Source organism: Gadus chalcogrammus, chromosome 2, assembly GCF_026213295.1.
Source record: "Gadus chalcogrammus isolate NIFS_2021 chromosome 2, NIFS_Gcha_1.0, whole genome shotgun sequence".
NCBI lineage: Eukaryota > Metazoa > Chordata > Actinopteri > Gadiformes > Gadidae > Gadus > Gadus chalcogrammus.
In genome coordinates, this window is record NC_079413.1 from 7,003,849 (window position 1) to 7,020,635 (window position 16,787).

At 41.2% G+C, this 16,787-nt stretch overlaps 4 protein-coding genes across 6 annotated transcripts in view; 2 read left to right on the plus strand and 2 right to left on the minus strand.

The window, feature by feature from the left end:
• Window positions 1–1,222: 1,222 nt before the first annotated feature.
• On the minus strand, window positions 1,223–2,638 carry LOC130372209 (hemoglobin subunit beta-1). The gene is made up of 3 exons (XM_056578066.1): window positions 2,478–2,638; window positions 1,987–2,209; window positions 1,223–1,453 (listed from the first exon to the last, which is right to left on the minus strand). Exons 1-3 carry the CDS (start codon window positions 2,567–2,569, stop codon window positions 1,325–1,327), a joined length of 444 nt encoding a protein of 147 aa, XP_056434041.1. The 5' UTR covers window positions 2,570–2,638; the 3' UTR covers window positions 1,223–1,324.
• Window positions 2,639–4,407: 1,769 nt separating this feature from the next.
• On the plus strand, window positions 4,408–5,225 carry LOC130372218 (hemoglobin subunit alpha-2). Its single transcript, XM_056578078.1, has 3 exons — window positions 4,408–4,560; window positions 4,667–4,874; window positions 4,990–5,225. Exons 1-3 carry the CDS (start codon window positions 4,466–4,468, stop codon window positions 5,116–5,118), a joined length of 432 nt encoding a protein of 143 aa, XP_056434053.1. The 5' UTR covers window positions 4,408–4,465; the 3' UTR covers window positions 5,119–5,225.
• Window positions 4,602–6,733, minus strand: LOC130372232 (hemoglobin subunit beta-like). Its single transcript, XM_056578104.1, has 3 exons — window positions 6,513–6,733; window positions 6,195–6,417; window positions 4,602–6,103 (listed from the first exon to the last, which is right to left on the minus strand). The coding sequence occupies exons 1-3, from the start codon at window positions 6,602–6,604 to the stop codon at window positions 5,975–5,977; spliced, it is 444 nt and encodes a 147-aa protein (XP_056434079.1). The 5' UTR covers window positions 6,605–6,733; the 3' UTR covers window positions 4,602–5,974.
• Window positions 5,316–16,787, plus strand: part of nprl3 (NPR3-like, GATOR1 complex subunit) — an 18,615-nt gene continuing 7,143 nt past the window's right edge. Inside the window, exons 1-6 of one of the 3 annotated variants that reach the window (XM_056578023.1) lie at window positions 9,188–11,001; window positions 11,309–11,381; window positions 12,770–12,808; window positions 13,535–13,667; window positions 15,439–15,513; window positions 16,541–16,694. In XM_056578023.1, coding sequence (XP_056433998.1) covers window positions 10,839–11,001; window positions 11,309–11,381; window positions 12,770–12,808; window positions 13,535–13,667; window positions 15,439–15,513; window positions 16,541–16,694 — 637 coding nt within the window. In that variant the 5' untranslated portion in view covers window positions 9,188–10,838. Of the gene's footprint in view, window positions 6,112–9,187; window positions 11,002–11,308; window positions 11,382–12,769; window positions 12,809–13,534; window positions 13,668–15,438; window positions 15,514–16,540; window positions 16,695–16,787 lie in introns of those variants that run through there. The other 2 variants (XM_056578033.1, XM_056578041.1) reach the window with 2 other exon arrangements.

Genomic DNA, 16,787 nt, shown 5'->3' on the forward strand with positions numbered 1-16,787 from the left:
TGGTCCCGCCCCAGGACGGTTTTCTTTTTCAGATTCGACTGTCAGGATTTCAAAACGAGTGGAGTCAGAACACTGCCAATATTCACGTGACTCAAAAGCTGGCGCATGTGTGGTCAAATCTCTGGAAAGTCAGTGCTGAAAGCCAGTTCTGAAAAAATACGGTTGCAATGTCGTAAACGTACACCTTACAAGTTTTAAAACTAAATATTCAACCTTGCAAAACGGATTTCTCAATGTATGAACACCTGTTTGAACGAATCCCATTTACAAAGGGTTCAAAAACCGGGCAACAATGAAATACACTGTTAGAATAGTGCCAGATTTGAAACTGCAAATGCGCTGGTGAAATTGTTTGAACTTTGAAAATGTGTTGGTGAAAATGATGAAGAAGATAAAATAGAACACAAGATCATGTTTACAGATGTTTGAATTTTAGTTTTAGTTTTTTTCAGGTTATAATCTCTTTTTTCAGTGTTGCCAAAACCTTTTTTACAAGGTGTTGAGTTTTCAAACCCAGACTTACAAGCCTTTGAAACTTTTTTTTTCAGGTTTGAATTATGGCAGGAAACTGACTCCATAGAGATGTAGGCTAATGTTATTCTCAATCACGCATGTTTGTGAGGATTTCCAGAGGCGTTATTTGGTCCATTTGGTGATGAAATATTATGCCAATACTTAACTAAGCCCTCATGATTAGACATCACCTTGATGAATGATAAGGTATATACATGTTTTAAAACTTTTGATTTGATGGGACTTTTGGAGGGGGTGAGAATAACAATATCTATGTTTACTGTAATCAGTAGCTGCCTGGGATGAATGTTATTATCTATTGTTTTTTTATAGAGAAAGAAATGTAATCCATGAAGTCATTCTAACCTGCAACACTGAGTAAATATCATATTTATGAGTGATATATATCTATATATATCTATATATATAGGCTATATGTGTGTGCTACGGCAAATAGCACACACACACACATAAAAAAAAAAATATATATATATATACGTGTGTGTGTGTGTGTGTGTGTGTGTGTGTGCTATTTGCCGTTGCCATAGTTAGGAGATCTTATTAGATTTCAAATATCGACATTAACCCCTTTTTCTCCTTTAAGTCATTTTTGCGATACTTATTTCAACTCTGACGGAGGGCTAATTGCCCGTTGGTAAAGATGAGCCTCGGTAAGAGGGTGGATGTAAAGGCGACTGTTAAACAATGGTTTTATTGACGAAAATCGTTTTATTGATGAAATCATCCATTTTGGGTTTGTCACTGAAGTTGTAGCTTGCTGTTGTCCCCCCCTAGCGTCAGCACACATCTTCTAGTGGTACTGTCTCCCCAGGGCGGAAGTCACCGCGGACAGGTACTTCTGCCACGCAGCCTGCATTTCTGGGCTCATTTTCTTCCCCATCTTCCCGGCGACGACAATGGTCAGGCACTCACACAGCAGCTGAAAACACACACACACACACACACACACACACACACACACACACACACACACACACACACACACACACACACCCACACACACACACACACACACACACACACACACACACACACACACAACCACACAGATAAGAGATAAGAGATAGATCTGTATTGCCTTAATTATGCAGGACAGGCTAATAATAATAACATCCTCGACTAACCACTAACATCAACGAAACACGTCATGAGTTTGTCTCGCTATATCGTTTTTTCTCGACACACAAGCGCACCTGCAAGCATGTAGGCCTACTCGCATACACGCATAAACATGTAGGTTTGTCTCCACGCACCTGCGCAGACACAACCCACAACCTCATACATACAAATACACACAGATTCACACGCACGCGCGCGCACACACACACACACACACACACACGCACACACACACACACACACACACACCACACACACACACACACACACACACACACACACACACACACACACACACACACACACACACGCGCACACGCACACACGACTTACTCGGAAGTTGTCGGGGTCGACGTGCAGTTTCTCGGAGTGCAGCACGCTCAGGGCAGCGTAGGTGGTCTTGATTTCGTCCATGTGGTCCAGAGCCGTCCTCAGGCCGGTCAGGGCCACGACGCCGTGCTTGGCCACCTTGGGGTTTCCCATAATAGCGGTGTCGGTGCTCAAGTCGCCAAAGCCACCGAAGTAGCGCTGCGTCCACGGATACACAATCAGGCATCTAAAGGGAAAAAACATGCCAAATTTCAAAGAAAGGTGCTGGGTTCGAGCCCAAATGTCTGCAGGACCCTCTGTCCTTCGTCACTTTAAGGCATCTGCTAAACAAATCGTCGATTAGGCCTACTTAATTTCTTCTATTTTATGAAATTTCATTTAAAATATATATATTTATATGGGTTGCAATTTATATATATATATCATATATATAATATATATAGCTAAATTGCGCATGCAATTGATATATAATTGTATTCTGATTAAAGTCTGACCTCTGCAACGCGAGTGGTCCGCAGACATCAATGTCGATCTTGCTCCAGACCGCCTCGACGTATCTCCGCTCGGCATCTGTCCATTCAACCATCGTGGCGTTGTCTTAAGGGTTCAATGTAACTTAGGCTGAACCTCAAGTCTCAAGTCAAGTCTGACTGACTCGGAATGAATCGGGATATTTATATTGGCCGAATCCCCTCCTCATTTGGCAATCCATCAAGTGAACCGAATTTGCGAGCGGAATATATGTTGGCAACTGACTGGACATCTGACCTTATCAAAATTGACACATGTCCAGTTACGCCCCGGGCAAGATTGTGGGGGGGGTTTGACTTCAGTGGGGGTTTCATTTCGTCTATACACGGCACCTTCTCAACGAGCAGGTGTGCGCCTGCAGCAGGGGGCGCCAAAATACCTATTCCCCACACAATGTCGTACTTCATTGATAACCGCTACGCAGCGCATTTTTTTTTTTATACTGCTCGTGGCGCCACCCATGTGATTTGCCGCCCCCCACAAATATGCCGCCCCGGGCGGCTGCCCGGTTCGCCCGTGCCTAAAACCGCCACTGCACATGTCCGATTGGGTTCGATGCCAAGAAAATGTAGTGACATGGGAAAAAACACATAAGCCACTGGTCATTTTAATCTTCTTATTCTTCAAACAGTATCCACGGTGTACGCCTATATGAGGATAACAAATACATATATCTAACTATTATAAAGCAATAAATACTCCGACCCACACGGAATAGGATCTCCAGAGCCTGGTTAGTAGCCTAATAGAGAAAACATTATCTCCCCCGCTTAATCGGACCCGCCCTTATTAGCGCTAACATTTCATTACCTTTATAAGATAAGTAGCCTATACAGAATCCTTCCAAACTGCCCATTTTTCCGCAAATGAGGAGGTTTTAATTGTAGAATTACTATTTACCTACAATTAAGCCTGTATTAGGTCTATGTATGCACAAATTATCTAACCATATATTTCAGGCCTAGCCTATAGGCCTACATTTTCAGAATAAAATCAGATTCAGAATTAGTTTCTTTTGCCACTTGGAACATGAGGATTAAAATAGAAATGATCTGGACTTATTTTGGTGTATGTTAAGACACTTGTACTGCGCCCGAAGCCTGATAGGCCTATATTTAATGTTTTCAGAAGATCCATCTTCGAGTGGTTCCAGCCGCACTGGGGGGCCAGGAGGACCACTTCCTTTCTGCAGGCGGACTCATCCCCGTTGTTGTTTTGAAAATATTCCTATGTTTAAAACATTTACTTGTTTTACGAACTCAATTCCCACAAAATCCATTGTACTTTGTTTAAAACATTCCCACGTTTTAAACCAAGAACAATCGATTTTCGGTGGGAATTTAGTTCGAGATCCAGTCAGAATAATTCGATGGAATGCTCTGACAGGTTTCTGTCTCAACTGTGATCCTGAAATCACCCAATCTGAATCTACTGGGCACAAAAAAGGTTAGTTGCTACTATTGCTAAATTAGTCACCAATTTCAGGTGTTCAATATAACGTCAGCAAATAGTTTACAACACACAGTGTCGTAGGCTGAACGCTTGAATTGAATGAACTCACTTAATTTAAAGTGTTAGGATCATCAGTCTGGCCACGCCTGTTCATTGAGCAAATTCACGCTTGCGTTGTCTCTTTTAACATTCACACATTTAATACGTTAAGGATGCAGCCACACACGCTACTTATTACTAATTTGAACTTTACTCACAGAGTGGGCGTCGATGATGATGGAGGTGTGCATTTATCTCGTGAGAGCCTGTGTGGCCTGCTGCTATCTATTGGAGCGCTTCCATTTGGAACGCGTCCAGAACGGGCCACCGTGCGTCTTCTATCTCGGAGGTGTGGACCCCGGTTGCGCCCACTCCCTAGTCCATATTTAAGAGCCCACTTCGGCGAATTAGCTACATATTGAACTTTACCACAGAGTCCAATCTGACCACACTATTCAAGATGAGTCTCACACCAAAGGACAAGGCGACCGTCAGGCTCTTCTGGGGCAGGATGTCCGGCAAGGCCGAGCTTATCGGCGCCGATGCTCTTTCAAGGTATGCTTACTCCAGCCACACAATTACAGTTAGGGGGAAAAACTTGAACAATTTGCTGTGTTTTTTTATTTATTAATGTATTTACTTGTCCTCCTCCCCCTTCCAGGATGCTCGCTGTGTACCCGCAGACCAAGACTTACTTCAGCCACTGGAAGAGCATCAGCCCTGGTTCCTCTGAAGTGAAGAAGCACGGCAAGACCATCATGATGGGCATCGGAGATGCTGTGAACAAGATGGACGACCTGGAAAGGGGTCTTCTTACTCTGAGCGAGCTGCACGCCTTCAAGCTGAGAGTTGACCCCACCAACTTCAAGGTCAGTGGTAGGAAAGTGGTGGAAATCAATTTCAACGCAATGTGATATTATTATTATTATCCAGGTCTTTTAATAATAATAGGTAATGTATTTTTCCTATTTTTTCCTCCTACAGCTTCTCTCACTCAACATCTTGGTGGTTATGGCTATTATGTTCCCTGATGATTTCACCCCAATGGCTCATTTGGCCGTCGACAAGTTCCTGTGTGCTTTGGCCCTGGCTCTGTCCGAGAAGTACCGATAAACTGAGATCGGTCGGATATAGGCAGACAATAGGATGGATGAAAGTATCAGGTTCCTGTTGAGTCTTCTGTTGAAAAAATATGAATAAAAGTTTGAATCCCATCATTATTGTTTTCCATTGTCATTATTCCATTCCATTGCGGTTGAATCGCGCAGTTAACCACGTCCTTTTCAACTTGTTCGCTTGACCTTGATTTCACAAATAATATAGCCTTCAAATAATATTTTATATAATATGCAGGTTAAACGTCTAGACGGATTATAGCATTGTTAGCAAATATTTATAAAATATATGTAGGCCTATAAGTTATTTTAATTGCAAAGTAGACTCTGTTTGCTTACTGCTTAGTTATCTGTTAATGTTATTAGAAAAAATAATTTTGTAGTGTAGGCTTTTCATGATAACGTGGTGTAAACTCGATTTTATAATCAAGGTCTTCTTGGAAAAAATCGTGCTTAGCCTCAAACTACAATACAGGTCAATGCAAATAACATGTAATTCTAAGCGATGCATGAGCTAGTGTCACCTGTTGCGCGTTAATTTCAGACGTTCCAAGATGACGTCCTCCAATCAGAGCACCTGTTGGGTGGCGCAAACGAGCATCCTCCCCAATCCCACTCTCTAAGCCCAGCCCTATGATGGCACAATTAAGTTTTGTTTAGTTGAATAAATAGCCTTAGGAGCCTATAATTAAGTAGGATATTTTGGCTACAGAGTGAAAAACATACGGTGATGTTTTTTTATTGGTTTTGACAGAGGAAAGTTCCCCGGTCCTCTGAATTGAACGAACAGTGCATTTGTTGTAGTTGTTGTTGTTGATGTTGTTGTTCACGGTCCTACTGTCCATGCAGCGCTACTAGTGGTACTGGCTTCCCAAAGAGAAGACGACAACGGACAAGAACTTCTGGAACGCGGCCTGGATGTCCGGGGTGAATGCACTGCCCCACTGGGTGGCAATGGCGATTGCAAGGCAGTCAGCAAGCAGCTGTGGGGGTACGAAAAAAACACACATATTATATCTATTTATCATGGTGGTGACATCCATGCAGAATCATTTGAGGCATGCTTAGGCCTACTCTGAAGTTGTCAGGGTCCACGTGAAACTGATCGGAGTGCAGCTGACTGAGCTCGTAATAGCTCTCCTTGATGTGATCCATGTTCTTCACGGCTCGGTCCAGTCCGTGGAGCACTTTTTTCCCGTGGTTTGCCACCATCTCGTTGCCCATGATTGCCTCGGCGTTGTAGAGGACCCCGAAGTTTCCAAAGTACCTCCGAGTCCACGGGTACACAACCAGGCACCTGGATGAGGCATACAAAATGTGAGACAACCTACGATTTGGGAATATCAATATCTTTCGTGGAGTTCAAAACATTTTTTTGCAAGATGAACCTACCTTGTGAGGGCGGCGGGACCCACCACGTCATAGTCGATCTTAGAGAAGATGTCCTTGATTGTATCGCGCTCAAATTCTGTCCACTCTACCATTTTTGCCGGCTGTGGTGATTGTTTCCTCTGGTATTGGGTCACTGGATTATGCTTTTCTCTTTCTCCGCTCCCATAAGCGAGTGGACGGTGTGAGTCACGGTTGGCTGGCAAAGCCCCCTTCTTGAGATGTTGCAGAGACGATAAACCAAAGCAGAACTAGGCCTATTTTGCCTTTTTAAATTGCGCAATAATTGATAGCCCTAACCCTACTTGTTGTCGGTTTATTTAGTGAGTATAGGCCTAACCTACGACCTGCTTAATAACCGAGATTACTATTTATTATTGCAATTGTAGCAGTAAAATGGTTTAACATTTGATTAATCTTAACTTGTCTTATACTTGCATGTCATCTTTTGATGTGTGAGTTGCTTCAAGAAACATCCATACGGAATTTTTATTTTTCAATTGTGCCTTTTCTGCTTCACTTTATGGTTGAAATGTGTTTATTGGCTGGGCTGCTTTATTGATGCAAAGGAAAAAACATTCAGGCACCAAGTGACAATTCATATGGAATATAGTGCAGTAATCCTGTATTTGCTTTCAAATATTTATTCTCCCCTGGATCAACTTTTCTCAAAAATCATGGTATAGGCCTATATCATCCAACAACTAATATTATCCCTGTTGAGTCAACATATAAACATGTTTTACTCATCTGTCCTTTTTTGTTGGGCGAAGTAGGCCTACTACACCTCTTTACGTGTGAATGTGCAACCCGGTATCACGCCAAAGCGTGAAATAGATAGGCTACGTTTTGTTCAGTGTCACGCTTTGCCTGACCCAAAGCGTGACCTATAGGCTCTCAGATATACGTGTTTCTAACAAGATGATATCACTAAAAGTTACATAAAGTAACGGTTTAATAACACAACCAAAACACGTGAGCTGCTAGTATAGCGAAAGCAGCGTGACAGAGTCCCTAGCGACGTCGTTGAAACATGCGAGCGAGGCGAGCCGATAAAATCTTCCTAATATTTATAAAACTAAATATCATACACAATCGCTGATTGAAGATTATGCAAGTAGAAAGTAGGCCTACCTATATTTCTCGCCAGAAATGTTATTAGAACAGGGACGCTGGAAGTAATTCACAGTTGGGGGGGCTGAGAAACATTCCGATGACGGGGGGGGGGGGGGGGGGTTTGAAACCATTCCGTCTATACGAGCAGGTGTGCGCCTTTTGTGAATCAAATCATACTTGTGACATTTATAGTCACAAGTAAAATGACAATAGTATAATAATAGTCTGATATATTTATGTATTTATTTATTTATTTATTTCCACGGGGGTTTTTGCATTTCACATTCAGCCTCTCGCCACCAGGGGGGGCTGCAGCCCCCCCAGCCCCCCCACTTCCAGCGTCCATGTATTAGAAACACGTTTAATGGTGAATCGGTCCTAATATATTGCATTTCCCATTCAGATAATCAAGATTAATAAAGATCACATTCACTGACTGAAGATTATGCAAGGGAAAAGTATATTTCTCGCTAGAAATGGTTATTAAGAACACGTTTAAAATGGTGTATCTGTCCTAAAATATTGCATTTCCCATTCAGATAATAAAGATTAATAGGCTACTACGTAACAATTTCACCAAATGCTGGGAAAACGTCTCGCCCCCTGTTGGTGCTATTCCTCCATTCAAGATGAGCGGAAGAAAGAGTCTGCTCCTCTATGGAGGTAGATTTGTGTCTTTATTATGCAATCTAAAATAATAGGTTTGAGAGCAAAACTTTCCACACTGCAAAAAAAATGTTTTATTGCAAGATAAATTAATGTGATAAAAAAAATATTAATGGGAATCCAAAAGTTTTGTTTGCAAACCCAAAAGTTTTGTTTGCAAACCCAAAAGTTTTGTTTGCAAATCCAAAAGTTTTGTTTGCCAATCCAAAAGTTTTGTTTGCGAATCAAAAAGCTTTGTTTGCGAATCCTAAAGTTTTGCTTGCGAATCCAAAAGCTTTGCTTGCTATAGAGCTGAATCTCGTGGGCGGGACCTACGCCGAAAGATGTAAGACACGTCTCTATTGGCCAGTCTCGATCGGAGTGACAGCTTGGCAACATCCACAGTTAGTAACGAGAGAGGGAGTTCTATTTCATGTAGGGCCCGTCTAGGCTTCGCCTTATGGGCTTGTCCCGTGCGTGCGCTTGCGCGCCCTGGAAATTCCGTAGGCCTCCCTGTCAGCCGACAAGGAGACCATGGCAGAGGAGAGCAGGGCGATGTTGTTGACCGTCGCTGCGGATTGAGAGGCACAAACGAACACCCTGTCCGTCAGGCCGACAATCTGCTTCTGGAGGCGGTCGGGGGGCAGCGGCTTTTCGGATGTTGCCAAGCTGTCACTCCGATCGAGACTGGCCAATAGAGACGTGTCTTACATCTTTCGGCGTAGGTCCCGCCCACGAGATTCAGCTCAACAGCAAGCAAAGCTTTTGGATTCGCAAGCAAAACTTTAGGATTCGCAAACAAAGCTTTTTGATTCGCAAACAAAACTTTTGGATTTGCAAACAAAACTTTTGGGTTTGCAAACAAAACTTTTGGTATTCCCATTAAATATTTTTTTTATCACATTAATTTATCTTGCAATAAAACATTTTTTGATTGCAGTGTCGATAGTTTGCTCTCAAATCTATTTTTTGATTGCAGTGTGGAAAGTTTTGCTCCCAAACCTATTTTTTGATTGCAGTGTGGAAAGTTTTGCTTATTTTTGATTGCATAATAAAGGCACAAATCTACCTCCATACTCCTCACGCTTTGGTCAGGCCATTCTACTTGCTGTAGTTTTGTCTGGCTTTGCGAGACTAGGCAAAGCGTGACACTGAACACGCCTCGGGTTGGAATGCGACACATATTCACGTCTAATGCATTAATTAAAAAAAATACTTTGGGAGTTGCAAATTTAGGATTTATTTTTTCTCTCCTGCACAATATAACAGTGACACCCTCTCTTCAATTCTTCATTGCAGGTGCACAAATGCCAGTGAGTGTACTAATCAAAATGTAGAAAAACTCCAGTTGCATAAGATGCAAAACCCATTGATACTCTATCATAATATTTGTCATGGACAAAATCTTAATTCCGAGATTGCATTCAGAATTCTTAGATTAAAGTCAGAATTCTTCGAATATAGTCAGAATTCTTAAAATGAAAGTCGGAATTTGGAGTTTAATCTCACAGGGTAATCCAACTTTCTAAAGGAGGGAGTAGCCTACCTATAAGGTAAATTCAGAGAGAGTCACGTTGACATAGCCTACTACAGGGGAAAGCTTACCGAAGAAATCGGATGTAAAAAGGTGTTTCTTGTTCGAGGATCCCGTTTTTTTAGTTCTGAGTTTAAAGTCAGAATTCAGAGAATAAAATCAGAACTGTAATCAGAATTTGCGATTGGGCAAACGGGTTGTCCATCTCTGAACAGCATCCACACGCAACCTATGGCTCTACACAGGTGCACAGGTGCACTTTCGCTCCACATTTCACCAAGATATGTGGTAAAAAAAAAAAAAAAGTGAAGGCGCACATGGGGCTTGTAATTAGTGAGCGGAAAAATGAAGATGAGTCTCGTAGAGGCAGAATGGCTAGTAAAATATTAGTAAACGTGAGAAATTGTCATTTCATGATTCACATACTAATTCATCCATTTACTTTTCCAAATGTCCTGATTCGTCAAAAGCATTTCTAGAGCCATTGGATTTTGATACTGAAAATTATTTAATTCATTAGTATACACGGAATTACTGAATGTAGTCACAGTTGCCCTGCGAACCCATTTCAATGTAACACACAACAATGGCAACGCCGCTTTCACTACTGTCTTTACCAACACAAGCGTCTATGGTTTTCAATATTTTTCCTTTTTGCCCGATAGGATACATTGGTTGAATAAAATTCAACACTAATCTTTAAGATCACCAGATTATAAAAGTGTCAGCCTCAATTTACAGGCTCTCCAGTAACTCTTTGGATGTACAGGACGAAAACCGTAACAATTTGGGCCGGGGAATCAGGAGACGTTTGAGCTGTGATTGGGCGGAATTGTCACGACCCGGGTCAAAGGGCGCAATTGACAGCTCGATGGACCAATGGCTGGCGCAAACATGATCCCAAACGCAAATGACAGTGAGGCCAACGGAAGTGAGAGAGCTTAACTTTGCAACAGCAGCAAAGCATTGGGTCAGAGAACATGGATGTATGGCTCTGGACATATTAGTGTCGTGTTAGCCTCTGGGATGCAGACATGTATAACAACACCGAGCTACTCGAGGAGCAGAAGTCCATGGACCGAAGTGGCGACCCGAGCAGCCCCATCAGCGTCATATTAGTCAGCTCGGGCAGTCGAGGAAACAAGCTGCTCTTCCGCTACCCCTTCCAGAGGCTCGCAGAATGTCCGTCGTCCCCAGGTAAGAGATCATCATCAGCAGCAGCAGCAGCAGCAGCAGCAGCATCATCGTCATCATCGTCATCATCATCGCATTACCGACCGGTTTAAACACCTTACTGAATTTGATCTTGATTCAGCCAGGCTAATCTTAATCTGACGCATGTATAGTTGAGTAGATCAACTGCTAGTCTGAGTGGCAGAAACATCCACTTCCACATACAACCCTCGCTAAAACTTAACTCCTTTATTGTTTTGTACATCGTTGTGCCATTTCGTAGCGCAAATTGGTATATATTCAAAGTAAGATAATAATTGTTTCTCTCAAGCTAAACAACGAAGTCCATATGCATTGGTGAACACAACTGGGGATGTGCTTGAAGATCAGGATGGAGATTCAAGGTATGGATTTTTTTGTTTGTTTGCTGCTTAACATTTGTATTGAACACAGTTCTGCATTAAACATATTTCCCAATCGAGTTGTTAAGTATGTGTCAGTTGCTTTCTGCCATGGCGACCTTCCATCTCATACCAATTCGGGCTGCTGTGAAAATAGCTATTTGGCCTTGTTTGTCACCTTTTATGTATTCTTATTTTCTCCTTGGCTTGTAACATTTCTGTCTATTCTGCAATATACCGAAAGGTAGAAACATTTTCCTGAAACTAAGATCATTAGGAATTATATAAAATACATATAAAATGACTAGGAAAGGATTGGTGGAAAACAAATCTCTGCTGCTCTGTTTCACCAAATAGCCCACTATATCAGTCGCAGTGGAAAAATATGATAATAATAATAATTGGCCTATTATTTAAGGACAACTATACCTTTCGTTATAGTATAATTGTATACAATTAATATTTGTACAAATGTATTATCATCCATTTGCTCTCTCATGTATGTTACTCTAGTATAGCATAATATCAAGTGTGGAATACCAGAGTTTACAGCCTGAAGTTTTTATTGCTGAAGTTAATGACATTATTTAGTGAACAAAAGTATTGGTGTCGGGGGGGGGGGGGGGGGGGGGCAAAATGTCATCTTCAGCACATTGGACATGCCCTGAAAAATAAAGGTTCTGGATAAAAACCCTGTTGCATCTGACTAGGGCCCATAGTATTTGTGCTTTGCATTTACATATTCACATAAGTCTGATATATTCAGCATCAGACACTTTCTTTCAGATTAAATGACCTTGATGAAGCCGCCCTCAAATGGAGACAACAAGGCTTGTGAAGGCTCTCTTGTTTCATGGCAAATTAGGGATGGGCAATATGATCACATTTAGTATTTCGATAATTATAGGGAATTTTACTCGATATTCATGAATACGTGATGTGCTTATGCATTCAAAATACCATTCTGAATAGTCTTGAGTGCCATCCCATTAATTTAAATGGTAATGATAATTATAGCAATTTTTCATAATTTAAGGTTGTATCTTGTCATCGTAAGGAGTTTACACTAGATATCATGATATGTCGTTTGTCGATATCTTTTCCTCAATTTACACAATATCCCTGAAATTCAAATAGTCCATGGAAGCATCACGGAAGTTATACATAGACTATCCACTTTAATGTTGGTCAACATTTATTCCTGCTCAGAGAAAATTGGTTATAGGTTCAGGTTGATAAAAATAGTCGATAATGGGAGTTTTCTCAGTCTGCTTGGTACGGCGAAATATGCATAGTAAGCATATTTTTTCACAACTTCAGTCCATGTGTGTGTTGCATTGTCCCATTTCTGTTTGCCCCTCTTTTGCTTATGGCCCCATTCCCCGTTTCAGGGAGCAAACTCCACTAACTGACGAACAGTTGGTGTCAGGGTAAGACCACATAGCTCTAAAGCTGCTTCACTCTGTATAGATCACCCCTGTCTTCCTTCACCTTTTTTTTTGTTTGTTTTAACCCAGGCTTTACTGCTGTCTAATGTGGAAACCCAATCGCAGAGAATCTTAGTGTAGCCTCCATTCAATGAATCCCTAATTTGGGTAAAATCTGTATTCCGAGTTGTGTCCTGTGTCGTTCCTGTAAAATAATTGTTTGACTTAATTCATTTTCATTTCACCATGCGAGTGTAATTACACATGTGGCTCTTGAAGTGCACAAACAATAACAATTATTCTAAGCAAATCCACCTCCTTTTGATAAACACTAGCTTGATGGGGTCCAGAATATTTACCTACTTTTAAATGTTACTACGATTATTTATTATTGTATTATGTTAATCTGGTTTACGGCATGAGCTACAACAAGCATGACTCTGACACATTTCCACGTTGGGTCTCCTGACCAGTCGCCACTCAGTATTATGGTTAACACCTAACTGGGAATCATGCTTCAGGACAGAGCCATCTGATTACCCAAACCCCTCTGCTTCTCATAGAGTGGGACACACACACACACACACACACACACACACACACACACACACACACACACACACACACACACACACACACACACACACAGAGTCTGTGTGAGACACACACAGCTTTCACATTCTCTTAACATGTACCTTTTGGTAAAACATTTTTTACTCTTTCCTCAAGGTTCTCCGACATTATCCTTGCCACAATCCTGGCCACCAAGTCTGACATTTGTGGGAAGAAGTTTGAGCTGAAAATAGACAATGTGCGTTTTGTGGGCCACCCTACTCTCCTCCAGCACCCGCACATCATTCAGGTAATGAGTGTGCTGCATGGTTGCTTCAAGGACGGTTGGGCCTGATCTAACGTTTAGCCCCAGTTATAGTGGCTGATTAACTTTGTTGCTGGACACAGTTGGAGGAAATAAAGAGCAAGAATAACGATCTACCTTATGGTCATTGCAGACTAGGGCCCGCCCGACCGATATTGATTTTTGAGTGCCGATGCCGATTATTTTCAGAGAAAAATTACGATTACGATTTAATCGGCAGATTAAAAACAAAACAAAAAAAAGCCTATAAAACGTAGTTTATGATACCTTAAATATACTTTAAACACTTTTGACGAATATGTGAATTGAATGCAGAACCTTTGAGTGTTTTAGAATACATTTACAGTAAAAAATGAGTGTAATGTAAAATGTAAAATAAATAACTAACTCCTAATGTACTGCGCTCGTGAGCAGTGACTAACACGTGCGTGCTGAGCAGTATAGGCCTGGGTAAAAAAATCGATTTAATCGATTTTGGATCGATTTCGTTTAAATTTCACGCTATCGATTCACAGGGCACGAGATCGATTTCCCCCCCTTTTATTTATTTATTATTATTTTTTTTTAATGTTAATATTTTTGTAAATATGTTGAAAAAATATGAATTTAAGGAGTTTTATAATGCTTGAATATTTTATCTTAAATGGTATAATCTTTACAATGGTTATATTTATATATTTTAGGAAGATGGAGGCAGTTTTGTTTATAGTTGCCTGGATTGTCATTAATGTAGCCTACAAAATAAAAACATGTCTTTTGCAGTGTGTTGCATGGAGATAATTTCATTAATATATTGAATTAGGCAGGCCATCACGTTGAATAGAATGTAAAATCTTGCTAAGGATGTTAATTAATAGTCACAACTACAAGATTTTAGTCACAATTAATGATTTTAGTGATGAATTAATGATGATAGCCTATAAAGAATATTTCCTTACAACTTAAGAAAATTATCATTCAATCTAGGAACAGTTGGAACCGATTCGGATTGAATCGAATCGAATCGTGATTCATCGATTTAAAGCCTTCAGAATCAAAATCGAATCGATTCAGGAACTTGGCCGTGATACCCAGCCCTAATGGTCTCACCGTTAGTCTACAGTATAACAAATTAACATGGCCTGGAACCTAAAGAAAAACAGGCACAACATGCTCAAACAACGCGTCTTGTGTACATTGGTGAGGTGAGCGCACAGCTGCCTGAGCGAGCGTGCTTTCATGTTGTACGGTAAAATTCAATCTCCTCTTTTTTACTCCAGCTAAAGTTGTTAGTTAGCAAGGCGAGTAGGAGCGCAATCTGCAGGATACTTAGCCCAATAACATTTCTAAAAAAATAAAAAAAATAAAAAAAATAAAAAAATAAAATAAATCGGTTGTAATCTGCGTCTTTTTGGCAGATGTTGATTATTTTCAAAAAGGCTATAATCGGCCGATTAAATCGGCAGGCCGATGAATCGGTCGGGCCCTATTGCAGACGTACAAGACACTGTACAAGAGGCATTTGACCCGTCACTAGGTGCAGGGGCCAGGCCCGTTTACGGTCCCCGGGGACCCACTGCAGGTCTAATTCCGGAGAATTGCTCAAGTGCTCAGGCTGGAGTATTAACCTAACATGTTTGTCTTTATGGTGTGGAAGGAAACCAACATGAACGCGGGCATAACAATCAACCTAAAAAAGCAATCAAATGTAGAGTCAATATTGGTGGTTACTGAAGTTGATTTATTATTGAAAGTGACCTTTTCCTCCATCTACTAGGTTTCCAAATCGGATCCTTCTCCAAAGAGGGAAATGCCGACCATGATCCTGTTTAGTGTGGTGTTTGCCCTGAGGGTATGGAAGTACTTATGGCTATTTGGTTATTCTATTGTGCCTCAGAGCCCAATTCAGGCGGTCTGCTTGTACTGAAAATGTATTTTATTTTTGCAAATACATCAAGTAATTCGAAGGCTGTGTACTCATTTTTGGGTGTTTTTAAAAGGGTTTGATTAAATAAGATACAACTTTATTAATCCCCCTCAAGAGAAATGTGTTGGTTGCAACAGCCCAGCAGTAGTGGTAAAACACAGGATAACAAATACAATAAAAATACAAAGTACTACAAAAACTACTACAAAAATAGACGCGAAGGTAAATGCTTAAGTAAGGAATAGACAAGATAAATGGAACAAACAACAGGTCAAATACTGAGTGTATAACTAAGTGGGTGGGGAGTTAAGAAAAGGGGTGTGTTATTTTAGATGGGTAATCGCGATGCCCAACATTGCCTCCCACACCCCCGGACAGAAGAGCAGAGTCACTATCTGTAACCACCTTATACCAGCATACTGGTAATAGACAATAAAGTGCTGAGTCATGCTCTGTAAAGTCATGTTTGGCAGCGGCCATTTTTAACCACTGCATTGCTTTCTCAGTATGTGTCCTCAGCATGACCCAGCCACTGTGATGATTCTTTCTTTCAGCTCAATCAATGAATTTATATATATTTTTTTCAGTTGAATTTTTTTTGTGCAAACTGTCGCACACAAAATGGCATAGTTAGCATAGTTCTCTTTTGTTCAATTGTTCAACACTTCAAAATGGAGGTTAAACCCCCTTGCCCCTGTTTTCTCGGAATGACAGAAGTATTTCAGTGATAAGTAGGCGTTGATTACTATGTTGAACGTCATTTAAAAAATATTCGTGCTTTTTTTTTTTAACCAAAAAAACGTCAATAATGTCAGTCTACATCTTTAAATGCTGTTTCTTTAACCAACGTCCCACCCCATCAATTGCCATTAATTAATCCATCCGAGTCAATGATTCATTCATCCCAGAGTCGTGAGTAACTGTGCGGTTCTGGTGTCTGCGCCCCCCGCAGGCCAACGCGGACCCCTCGGTTATCAGCTCCATGCACAAGTTGTCCCGGCGCCTCGCCATAGCCCTGCAGCACGAGGAGCGCCGCTGCCAGTACCTGACCCGCGAGGCCAAGCTGATGCTGGCGGTGCAGGACGAGATCACCAGCATCACAGAGAGTGAGGCCTCCTACACCTCTTTAAACCGTTTGTATCAGAGGTGTCAAAAATAAGGCCCACGGGCCAAATCCGGCTAATTTTATTTTGCCCGCC

Excerpts from the sequence above, each read along its gene's own strand:
- LOC130372209 (XM_056578066.1), bottom strand. The coding sequence starts at position 2,569 with ATGGTTGAATGGACAGATGCCGAGCGGAGATACGTCGAGGCGGTCTGG. Across the intron at positions 2,210-2,477 it reads GGACCACTCGCGTTGCAGAG|ATGCCTGATTGTGTATCCGT; the intron begins GTCAGACTTTAA and ends TTTTCCCTTTAG. Across the intron at positions 1,454-1,986 it reads TCGACCCCGACAACTTCCGA|CTGCTGTGTGAGTGCCTGAC; the intron begins GTAAGTCGTGTG and ends GTGTGTTTTCAG.
- LOC130372218 (XM_056578078.1), top strand. The coding sequence starts at position 4,466 with ATGAGTCTCACACCAAAGGACAAGGCGACCGTCAGGCTCTTCTGGGGC. Across the intron at positions 4,561-4,666 it reads GGCGCCGATGCTCTTTCAAG|GATGCTCGCTGTGTACCCGC; the intron begins GTATGCTTACTC and ends TCCCCCTTCCAG. Across the intron at positions 4,875-4,989 it reads TTGACCCCACCAACTTCAAG|CTTCTCTCACTCAACATCTT; the intron begins GTCAGTGGTAGG and ends TTCCTCCTACAG.
- LOC130372232 (XM_056578104.1), bottom strand. The coding sequence starts at position 6,604 with ATGGTAGAGTGGACAGAATTTGAGCGCGATACAATCAAGGACATCTTC. Across the intron at positions 6,418-6,512 it reads GGTCCCGCCGCCCTCACAAG|GTGCCTGGTTGTGTACCCGT; the intron begins GTAGGTTCATCT and ends TGCCTCATCCAG. Across the intron at positions 6,104-6,194 it reads TGGACCCTGACAACTTCAGA|CTGCTTGCTGACTGCCTTGC; the intron begins GTAGGCCTAAGC and ends GTACCCCCACAG.